At 42.7% G+C, this 12160-nt stretch overlaps 1 protein-coding gene across 1 annotated transcript in view; it reads right to left on the bottom strand.

Annotated features, from left to right (window-relative positions):
• Nucleotides 1-12160, bottom strand: part of SLC20A2 (solute carrier family 20 member 2) — a 63932-nt gene that overhangs the window by 37274 nt on the left and 14498 nt on the right. Inside the window, 1 exon segment of the mRNA XM_033170491.1 lies at nucleotides 5298-5843. Within this exon segment, the coding sequence (XP_033026382.1) occupies nucleotides 5298-5580 (283 nt within the window). The 5' untranslated portion in view covers nucleotides 5581-5843.

Raw genomic sequence — 12160 nt, 5'->3', positions numbered from 1 at the left:
AGCACCTGCAGACGTAGGTGCCAACTTCAAAGTGCAAGGCCCTCAGCGTCCGGTTCCTAATGAAGTTCCCGCTGCGGCTTGCCAAATTAATTCTCCACAAAGCGGCACAGTGCAAGTTGCCATTATATGTACAGCGCAGAGCAAGATTTATTACTTTATAAGCGGTAAAGCTCTTACCCTATTTCCCTTCCAGAAGAGCCTATCTATTCTGCTTTTAAGAGCAAGCCATTAGCACCACATACAACTTCCTTTAGGAAGCCAATGAATAAAACTAATTCTTTCCTGGCGCTCCATTCCTACTGACTTTTCTATTCCCAGCTGAGGCCTACCCTCCAAGCCACAAAGTGAAGCCACCTGCTGTGTAATTTAGGCCTCTGATTGACTTGTTTTAGGCTAAGAATAGCCTAACTAAGCAACCTTGAGCCCTACAAGAGGAATGCATTCCAAAAGGGAGACACATGGATGGACTGGTTTAAAAGTTTCCCTTGGAAGCCACAGATCTTAAGATTCTTCAATGAAGCAGGCGCTAAAAATTTGTGGATCTCATACATGCAGCGAAGCTGCAACTAGGTAGAAAAGATTTACTGCTGTTATGAGTGCGAATTTGCTTGTGCTCAGCTATCCAACATTAACTCAGTTCTGCCTTTCTTTCAAATAATCCACATGCTGCCTTGCACAGGACTCTTTAATGGAGATGAGATGGGCAGTTCTCTTCACAAGGACATGACAATGACATACACAAGTGCACCTTAAATTGTCACCTGGCCAGAATGACAGAAAGTGTTTTCAATATTACTAATGCACAAGTTAACCATAAACAAACTGCATGCCTTTGGCATTCAGACTCCTCTGTATTTTCAGTTAGGGATGCTTATGTTGGGCATTTGAATGATCATTGTGCGGAGGGAGGGGGGCAGAATATACCTGCATGTGTGCACTCATTGCCTTTTGCAAGGTTCTGAAACAATGAAAAGGAGCATTATTGTATTCACAGAATATTTGAGACCAAATATACACATAGACCTGGTTTGCACATCACAATAAGCCACAGTTAAAATAAACTGTGGTTTATTGTAAAAAAAGCTATGGTCTAGCATGTTATGTAACCCCAACTCAATCTCATAGTTCATTTTCCTTCAAACCTTGAGCGTAAGTCAGGATTTGTTCTTTGTTGTTTATTTGAAGAGAAACACAAGTCATACCATTACTTGTTTATTAGCAGTGCAGTAGCAGGAGGAATAGAGCAAAGTACCCACAATTTCAACAGTGTGCAACCAGCATGCTTAATAATAATAATAATAATAATAATAATAATAATACAGTAATAAATTACTTACACCTAGCCCATCTGACTGGATTTCCCCAGTTACTCCACCATAATAAAAACACAGCAAAACATTAAACGTTAAAAACTTCCCAATACAGGGATGTGCGAACCAGGTCATACTCAACAAAGTGGCCAAACAACAATGTTTGACTGGCCAGATCTCCTGTACTCCAATCCCAATAAAATCTCAGGACTATCCAGTTATTCTAAAAAAAGTAGAGAAAATAAGTAAGTAATCACTCATTTGGTTGCCTATGGAGACCAACAGGTGACCATCAGAAATGAGCTGAACTCAGGCTCTGAGCATGTGCAGATTGCCTTTCCCTTCAAATATTAATGAGAAACTTCAGTCTCCATCAGCCGTTCATGTTTGAAATTAAGGGCTAGGACTAGTAGGTTTAGGGAGGCTTTTAATGTTTAATAGATTATTGCATTTTAATGTTCTGTTGGAAGCTGCCCAGAGTGGCTGGGGAAACCCAGCCAGATGGGCGGGGTATAAATAATAAATTATTATTGTATTAGTAGTAGTAGTAGTAGTAGTAGTATTAGGTGACTGTACATCTTGCATACACACAAGCCCCAAAAGTCTATGTTGAAACTAGGCACAGCCCCTTTCAACCTTCTTAGAAAACTATGCAATTTCCCCCCACAATTCTTTCTCCGCCCACTCCACCCTGTTTTCTTGCTACACACTTAGGATGGAGGAATGTGGTGCTTATGAACCCGTGCTCAGTCTAGGAATTTGTTTTTTTCCTCTTCTTTTTTCCGTTTTCAATACCACAGCTGTCACTCCACACAAAAATCCATTCCAGTGTTTCTACCTAACCAGTTCACAAAACAAAACTTGTTCCTTGAAAATCTGCAGAAGCTGGCCAACCAGATGGTATTTAGAATGTATTCGTAGGGTCAGGGCTGGAGACTGCAGTTGCAAAGGCTCTTAAAGCTACTGCTGCCAAGTTCCAGGGGGAAGGTGAAGTTGGGGAAGGGTGCAAAAGAGACTCATTGAGGGGAGTAGCTTTGCACATGGATCAAGGAGAGGGAGACACAATCAACTTGACACTGAGAAGGGGACAGAAAATGGTGTGGCCATATGCCCTGCCCCGTCAGCCTTCCAATAAAATGTGCAGGACAGGATTCCCCCAATGGAAAGTGTAGGGAAAGGGAATCCGAACAATAGGACAGAAACTCACTTTTCCAAAAACCACACTGGAGTTTTTCTGGAGAGGGGTGGTACCCTCAGGTGAGGGACACATTGTGCTTCTTCTGGGGTAGTTTGTCCCGCTTTGGTCCCCACCCTGCACTCACCTCTCACCTGTGGCTCCTAGAAGCTGTCAGTATGTGACAGCGGCAACACCCTGGGGATGGCTTCAACTAGCCGGCAAACCAGGTGAGGATAGCTGATGGGTCTTAAACCCTTGGTGAGATAGGGACTTCCCCTGCATGCAAAGACAGGCTCCAGCGGACGAGACCAATAGCAGGCCCAAAGGTCAAGAAAGTGGTTTCTGCACATGCTGTAGAGGGAAGTGAGGGGCAGATGGGGCTCGTCAACCTAGGAGCCCATCTAGGAGAAGCAAAAATCTGATCCCCAACACCCGCTGCCTTGTGAGATATCTTCAGGAGAAGAAAAGGCCAAGGAGTAAACCCTACACAAATCAGGAGTGGAGTCCCTAAGATGGTTGGGTGGCACCTTGTATGCCTCATTCCGACAACTCCTGCAGCCAAGCAGGTGTCAAACTTATTACTCTGCTTTCCTTTGGAGCACATCAGCAAGGCTGAGAGGGGGTCTTGTTGTTGGGTAGCCCAGGACCTCCATCCACACTGCCCAGGATCACAGTTTCACTAGTTATTATGTGCATGTGCTATTGAGTGTGGTGTAGCCAGGGCTTGTTTTCAGTTAGAACTCAGCTCTCTGGTGGGCGCCACTGTCATTATAAGAGAACAAGAGAGGTATTCATGGTGAGTTCTGGCACCTCTTTTTCTAGAATTATTATTATTATTATTATTATTATTATTATTATTATTATTATTATTTGTACCCCACCCATCTGACTGGGCTGCCCCAGCCACTCTGGGCGGCTTAGGCAATATTCTTTCCCTCCATCTATGTCGGGTGTCCGCAATCTTGTGAGATTTGGTGGACGCAATCAGAAGCAGAGCAAGCAATATTGACAGTTAGCTGCCAGCACAAGGTCTTCTCTATAAACAGAAAGAGAAAAAATGCACTTGTACAGAAGAATCTAGGACTTGCAATTTGAGAGACAGAAAGCGTATCATCCCGCGTGACAGCAGCATTCAAGAACTATATCCCGGTGTTCATTTTGGCATTCTCTGTGCACAGCAAGGAGTCAAAAGGATGTGACATCTGACTAGGAGGAGAAGGGAAGGTGAGAACATCCTAATAACCAGTGAAACTGTGATCCCAGGCACAGTGGGAGCCAATCCTGATAAGGATTTACAAACCCCAGAACATATGCAAACCAATGAGCCAGTTCAGATGAATATTACTTCAGCTTTTTAAGCAGAAATGTGCACAAGTCTTTTAGTAGCAGTAGCTCCTCATTTCATCTGAACTGGGAAAATACAGGTCCAAGCTTCAGAACAAGCCAGGATAGTAAAACCAACTTCAAACAGTGGTTTATCTTGACGTGTTCTGAAACTGGTAACCAAAGATTCTCATTTCAGACAAAACAGCAAACTAAGGATAACAGAAGCTTCTTGGTTTTTCTATAGTTTGAGCAAAGGGGCTGCCTGTGTGGGCAATAAGCCCACACATATCTCGGCTTAATAAGCTGATATATGATCATCCGATATTAGTTAGAGTGTATACAAGAACTGACACTAGATCCTAGGGACAAAGAGTAGGATCTAATTGACTTTTTAATCAAGTGTGCATAATTAACATACAAACTTGCCATACTGTCTGGTTATAAATGCAAATGAAACGGCTAGAAGTTTTAAAAAAAGAGCAAAGGAAGCTGCAGCACACTGATCAATCATGTTATTTTTTCAGAGCAGATGAGATTTTTTTCTGTGGAAGTGGGAGCCATTAATTTTTTTTAGCCAGCCCAGAGGGGTGGTGGTTGGACTTATCCAACTCCTTCTATTCTTCACCCTTTCCCTTCATGTATTTTGCTGGAACATCACATATCTCCAAACTGGCATTAGCCAGTGAGACCACAAGCTATGGAAATTCTTTTGCTCCTGAGCTTTATTTTGGATTGGGGTGGGGGGGGGCGGGCGCTACCAAAAAACCTGTTATGTCATCCTATTAAGATCGTCCTTTTTAAAACTGCACAATCCTGTCTCATTTTTCTCTATTCTTGCACACAATTTTAACACCCGTGTCAAAATAAGCGCAAGTATTTATTTTAATAGTTTGGTGTTATATGCAGTACAAGGCACATGGTATATTTCTACTGAAGTAATAAAAGGCTAGCAGCCTTACTAAGAACTCGAACAGATGTTAGCATCCCCAATCCTTTAAAGTTAGTTACGGTAATAAGGAAGAAGCTTTGGGCATGAAGTTCCCTCTCACCATGACAGCACTGATTTTATCTGTAGCCAACGCTAACCAGATTCTTTTAGTTATCTGTAAACCCTCGTTTGATATTCTGTTGAAGGTGAACCTGGTTAGAATAATCTTCAGTCATTCGTGGTACCAATGGGGTGGGGGTGGGAAAGCTGGTGGAATTTGTACAGGGGATGAGAGGGAGCACCAGCTCCCAGATTCTTAAGCACAGTTGAGAGTTCAACAGTTAAACATCTATATAGGGTAGATTCTACATAAACCATGGCAGTTCCTGACAATAGCAAAAAGCAAATTTACACATTCAGAAATATTAGTGTCCAAGACTCAAGCTGCTGTATTACTGTTTGTCAAAGGGCTCTGATCACATTTCTTAACAGGATTGGAAAAGCACAAAACTGATTGAAGAAACTGACATTGAATACATAAACAAAAGTTACTCACCAACCATTGCGCTGACTTCTCCTGCCATCAGTAGTTCCACAGTGCTGTTGTATAGGTTCACATCAATGATACCTTTACGAATCGTTTCACCTACTTTTGCTCCTAGTAACACTGAGCCAGTAGTTTCAAAAATTGAAGCGAGAATGCAGGCCTGGCGCAGAGTAACCACACCAGAGCCCACGGCAGTACCAAAAGAATTGGCAACATCATTTGCCCCAACCGAGAATGCCAAAATAAAAGCAATTATAAAACCGACAATAACCATCCACAGGTATTCCTCCATGTTTCTCCGGCTGCTCTTAGGTTTCGCCTTTTGTAAGTGTATAACCAGACAAAGCTGTAGGGTACCAGGACAGATTTGTAAAGCAGATTTCTTGCACACAATGAGTTCTCTCTGGAAAGTGCTGTGCAGTGTTGGAGCGTGAAGAAACTGCTAACTGGTGATTTTCAAGCTACTGTCAATACTGTTCGTTTGGCTGGATTCAGTCACCAGTGAAACCCATTCCATATTTTGCTTCAGTAGTGTTAAAGCTGCGATGACCTCTCCTGTAAAAGATAATTTTTTTGAGGATAAAACACAACAGGTTTACAAGTGGTTAAAATCAACTGATGATATTGCGGAATGACATGTAACACTCACAACAATAAATGCACACAAGACTATCAGAGTCAGTTTAAAAGTAACTCAGAATCAGGGGTGGCAGAAAGTAGACCACAGTCCTTCTGCCTGTTGGTTACTGAGATACTTTCAAGAAATGCTGCAAGAACATTTTAACAGCAATCCTTGCACCAGTCGACCAATGTACTCATGCATTAATTTTGTTTTTTAAAGCAAGAATACCTAGTCACAATCAGTCAAAGCACAATTGAAAACGTTGTTGAAAAGATATTGAGTTGGATTCAGAGAAAAGCTCACATACACTGACTTTCCTACTGTCTTTCAACCGTCCCCAAAAAGCCTCTCCTGAGGATCAGGATGTACAGAGCAACACGTCCTTCTCTGCCCTTCCTGTAGAGTTTACATCCAGAGATCACCGTCTCCCACTGGTTCTCTGTGCTCCACCAGGCTTCTGTAATACCAACTACCTATATCAATGCCACCTTTTAAAACCAAGCACTACAGTTCACCCATCTTGGCTTGGGAGCTTCTAGCATTAGCATATAAACACTTGCACAGAGTCTCTCTCTTGAAGTGTCTTTGGCGCTTGCATTTTGATTTGCGGCGCTTTGGCTTCTCTGAATTGCTGTCCTGTGCCCCGGCACTCACAGTGCTGAGTTTGCTGCCACCCCATTTAAATATTCACCCATTTATCATCTTCATCCCTCAGGTCCCATTGCCTTTTGCTGCAAATCAGTTTAAACGTTGCTATGCCACGTTTTTTTATTTTAAATGCCAACAGTCTGCTCCTAGCCCAGTTCAAGTGGAGCCTATCCCTTTTGTACAGGCCTGTCTTGCCCCAGAATGTTCCCTAGTTACTCATAAATCCAAACCCCTCCTCCCAGCACCACTGTCTCATCTATGCATACTTTGGAGGTTCTGGCTTTCAGTATTCTACCTGGGAACCTAAATTTGGCTTCTAGGAACTCGCAACTACATTTACCCTTAGCATTGGTGTGAACGTGCCCCCAAGTTCTGACTTTGCCCCAGCACAATCTCCCTTGCTAACTTGGCGACGGGCAACATGCGCAATCTTCATGCCAGCCAGGCAGGCAGTTCACCCTGCTAGTTTGCATGCTCACACTCAACTACCTATGTTCCTAATGATCAATGCTTTAAAATAAAATAAATGCTTCTCTCACTCACGCATTGAATGATAGAGGCATGTTTGACAGAGTCATAAATTAAGCTTTAAGAATTAAGTATAAAATGAAGCATGTTTATACTATATTGACATTCCAGTTACTTTTAAAGACTGACACCTGGCATCACTAAAATTGCAAAAAATAATAAGTTTTGTGTGTGTGTGTGTGTGTGTGTGTGTATCTCCACCCCGGTAGTAAGGATAAAGCTTCCATCTAGGTTTTGTCCTCATTCAGTGGAAATAGTGTCAGCCTGTCCAGTGACAAAAGAGAACTGAAACAGAGTCCCAGCGGCAAGCCTTAGAAAAGCAAAGAAAGCTGATGACAGATGCTGCTGTCCTGAAAAGGCCTGGTGAACTGACCCTGCAGTATAGTGTGCAAGGGAAAGGACAGGATGTTGCTCTGCCACAGGAGCAGCCAACTGAATCCATTGGCAAAGATTAACCAAGAACGAAATAAGAATATGGCAGAGCAGTATCTTAATCGCAGTACTTGCTGGCGGAAAAAACAAATATGCCTGCTTCAGAGATACTATGCTATGGCATTATGGTCAGGCTCCCCTGTTACCATTGTTAAAAATACTGTTAAGTGTAAAGCAGCCATTCTCAACCCTGGATCCCCAGATGTTCTTGAACTACGACTCCCATCATCCCTGACCCACTGGCCCTGCTGGCTAGGAATGATGGGGGTTGTAGTCCAACAGCATCTAGAAACCCAAGGCTGAGAAAGGCTCATGTAAAGGGTGCCCAATGAGGTGGTACACACCTTCAGTATGACAAGGCAGGCACAAGATACTGTCTTGGGATGGCTGGCTGACGTGACGCTGTGCCTGCCACCTTCTTTTGCACCCTTCTCCAAGTACCAAGGGTTTTCCTTAAAAATCATACCGAATTTAACAATGAAGAGAGACTGCCAATCAATTTTTGGAGCTGAAGCTGGATGGCTAAGCTATTGTCCAGCCCGGGCTTATATCAGCAGCCAATATATACTTCAAATATGGGAGAACCGACTGTCCTGGATGAGGTGAACTCAGCAAGCTAGACATTTGTAACAAGCTCATATTTACACATTGTCACAGCAAAGAGCAGAAAGAACTCATATAAGCCACACATATTGCATTATGTTCTTCTTGATGGGTTGTTTCACATGGAACGTAATGCCCTAGTGAAGGGGTACTAAAATCTTTAAGCTTGTTGTCTAGCTTCCACCATATGATGGAAATGCAACCCTTTATCCCCTGATCTTTAACAGCATTTTTCGTGGAGGCAACCTCTGCTGTGTTATTTAACCCAGTGTTTTTCAACCACTGTTCCATGGCACACTAGTGTGCCGCGAGATGTTGCCTGGTGTGCCGTGGGAAAAATTGAAAAATTCAAGAGAATTACATTATATATAGTCAATATAGGCACAGAGTTAATTTTGTTAACATTTTCTAATGGTGGTGTGCCTCGTGATTTTTTTCATGAAACAAGTGTGCCTTTGCCCAAAAAAGGTTGAAAAACACTGATTTAACCTATACTGTGCTACTTTTCACTTGGAATTGGTTTAATTGTTTTTATAATTGTATGCACCATTCTAATTGTTTGATTATATTGTTGTAAACTGCCCCTGGGACCTTAACGTGAAGGGAGGGATAAGAATCTCATAAATAAGTAAGTGAACTATTTAACACTGTGCCAAATCCTTGTGCTCATTTATTTTATTTTCAGAGAAAAGGGGCCCCTGGCCGCAATCTCTCTCAGGTCCAGTTAGTCCACAGTGTGACAATCCCTTTCCTTGCCAACTGCAAAGTTGGAGCGTATTTTAGGGCTTCTGCTGTAACTGAGCGAAACTAGAGTTTCTTTTAAAGAAAGAACATGGCAAAAGTTTGAAACCCCATAAGGAAGAAAAATAAATGCATCAGAAACAAAGATTAGTACCATGGCCTTAACAAAGCAAAAGGACATACCCTTCTTCAAAGAATTAATTCAATCTAGAAGGTCACAAAGTGTTGCGTGCCACAAAAGTTCACATAAATCTTGGGTCAAGGCACTTTCTCATACTTATGTCTTCTTCTTTTAATTACCCCTTTTCTATATATACTGCTACAGGATTTCGGACAGCTCACAAAATTCATAATATCGCCTTAAACAGCATTCAAATCAGTGCTAAAGACATATGAGCTGTCAGGAAAAAGCATATGGCTCAAGATGTAAAACCAAGGTAGCAACAGTCAAAGCAGCAATAAAAACTAGCAGCTTACCAGAAGCTTGGCCAAGCATGAAGGACTTTCCCTGTCACCTAAAAGACAGATGCTCCAAATTCATGTGGAAGGCACAGAAAGGGTCCTTCTCTTTGGTAGCAACCTGCCTAATTTGCAAAGCAGAGGACGATCAGAGGAAGCTCTCCAATTAATATTGTACCTAACAGGCAGCTTCTTGTTGTTGTTTTTTAAAAAGCAGTTCTTACAATAAATGGTGTGGGATCAGGTAACAGGTCAAACCCTGAAAACAAGCTAGACATCAGTGAAAATATTTTAAGTCCATAGGAGATATACTCACTATTGTGGGTATGGGTTAACAACCTGACCACCATACTCTGTACCACTTCAACCTCTCAGAGACATTTCCACGCCAGGCCTCCATATGATGTCTTGCAGTAAGTCATGGAAGATATGACAAGAACATCATTTCCCAACTGTTCACATTCTTTGCTGAACCCAGCAATCAAAGAGAGAGAAATAGAGTTTTACATGCTTCAGCACCTAATGATTCCCTAAAAGCAACCAGCCTTGAAGAAAGTTTGGTATGTGGGCAGAGGAAGAAACAGGTTCTAGAGAACCTTCATTCCCCACCCTTTCCCCCTTACCCGGCTTCCCTCCTCCTAGCATTCTTCTCAGGAGTTGATCCTTTCTTTTGGAGCTTCAGCAAAGCCCCAGCATCTGAAAGCTGTGTGTATTTTTAACTTGGGTTAGAATCTGGTGTGACAAAAGTGAGCAAGTAGAGCTTATTCTTCTTGTTTTTCTACACATTACACCCAAGGTTCCAGCAAATAAGGAAGAAATCCAAATACTGAAGCAAAAGTTATATCCAAAGTTTGAGGTACCTCTAAACAGCAAGTTAGTGGAACACAGCTTTGCAGAAATATGCAATGCTGTTCGCACAATAGTTTTTTTCCGATGCAGGGAATAGGATTATGTTAGCAATGTGGCACGTGAACAAGCTAGGCCTCCTTCTGTTTATGCAAGTAAGCCTCTTTCTGCTCATGCAATATAGGTAGCTGCTGTGCTACGTTCAATCAGCAAGCATGAAGCAGCATCACATCACTATAACACAGTTTCACCGTGTTTAGACAAGGGGCACCAACAACCCAGATGCAAGGCATAGCAGAAGAGGACAGATAAGACAGCATTGTGTGTGGGAGAGACGAAGAAGAGTCCACAATTCCAGGGAAGAAACCACCATTGTGAGTGTACAGGGTTCCACGTGGAAAAATGAGGGATGCAAGACCCACCACTATACCTACCCCATATCCCTTGGGGCCAACACTATTGCCGTAAACCAGGCAGACAGAGCAATACAACCGGTACTAGCCCCAGATGCTAGTCACAAAGCACCAGCAAGCATATTTTTGCATTTATGCCCTGCCAAAATGGCCTATGGGGTGCCACAGCAGCTTACAAAAATGCAGTTACCATGAAAACCCCAATTTAAAAAATGAACCAAGTACAAAAACCATCCCCCACTTCTATTAAAACTGAATTATACCTCACCATAACTGTAAAGTAAGGGGAAAGATGACCTCCTAAGCTTCCTTGGTGAGGGTCATCTAAAGAAAAGCACCATCAATGGAAATGCCCTGTTCCTTGTCCCTACCAGTCTAGCCTCCAGTTATGAAGGGGATGGGCTATTGGAGCACATGCCAAATTTCTGGATCCATTTCTGGGTGGATTTGATTTAAATCACTAGTCAGTAAGACTTGATTTAAATCATTTTTTTTACAGAAAGACTCATTTTTATTGGTATAATCTTAATATTTACAACTGGGAAGAAGGGCCTGGAACCAGTGAACTCTTTTTAGTTGACTGGCAAAGACTCACAGATCCCAGTTACTATTTCCACCACCACCCCTTTGGATTTGCTTCTACATTCAGGTGCCTATTCTGTACAGTTAAGTGTTAGTTAGTGCACTTATTGGAACCCAGTGGGATTGGGAAGAGGTTGCCAGGCCTGAAGTGCCTTCAGCACTTGTCTCAAGTCCGAGTTGCACAGACATGCAACAGACTTGCACAATTATTATGCAAAGATCCCAACAATTGTGGAGTATTCTCCTCACAAGGCTGCACTTTCATTTTTACTGCTTCACACTTAGCTAGTAGGAGATTGTCAGTGGTGATTGTTCGTCTGATTGGTGGCGCGGCAAGGGCTGCTGTCGATTGGCTGTTGTTGTGGCTATTGGCGGCTTCTGTGATGTGTGCTACTGGCAGTGTTGGCCAGGAGGGTGAGTGATTCCCCCCCCCCAAAAAAAAGCTCAACAACTCTGGGCAATCCCGCCCCCGCTTCTTAATTTTGAGTGCCCCAAAATAGGAGGCAACTTACCATATTTTTCGCTCCATAAGACGCACTTTTTCCTCCTGAAAAGTAAGGGGAAATATCTGTGCTTCTTATGGAGCGAATGGTGGTCCCTGGATCTGAATTGCCCAGGGGCCAAAAGCAGATTGTGCTTTTTATTTTACAAAGAGAAAAGGGAGTGTTGAAAGGACCCCGCTCAGCAGCTGAGCAGCAAGAGATTGGGAGAGAGATAAGAGTCCCGGCTCCCTTTCAGCCCCACCCTTCTTTGTTGAATGTGCTGCAAAACCTTTAGCTGATCCTCAAAAAACAACAACCAGGGCTTTTCCCTTTGCAAAAAAGCTGCAAAACTTTTAGCTGATCCTCAAAAAAGGCCTTTTCCCTTTGCAAAAAAAGCTGCAAAACTTTTAGCTGATCCTCAAAAAAGGCCTTTTGCCTTTGCAAAAAAGCTGCAAAACTTTTAGCTGATCCTCAAAAACAAAACAAACAAAACAAAACAGGGCTTTTAGAGGAGGA

This window comes from Lacerta agilis, chromosome 14, assembly GCF_009819535.1.
Source record: "Lacerta agilis isolate rLacAgi1 chromosome 14, rLacAgi1.pri, whole genome shotgun sequence".
Classification (NCBI taxonomy): Eukaryota; Metazoa; Chordata; class Lepidosauria; order Squamata; family Lacertidae; genus Lacerta; species Lacerta agilis.
Note: the sequence above shows the minus strand (reverse complement) of the source record. Positions and strands in the feature narration are given on the sequence as shown.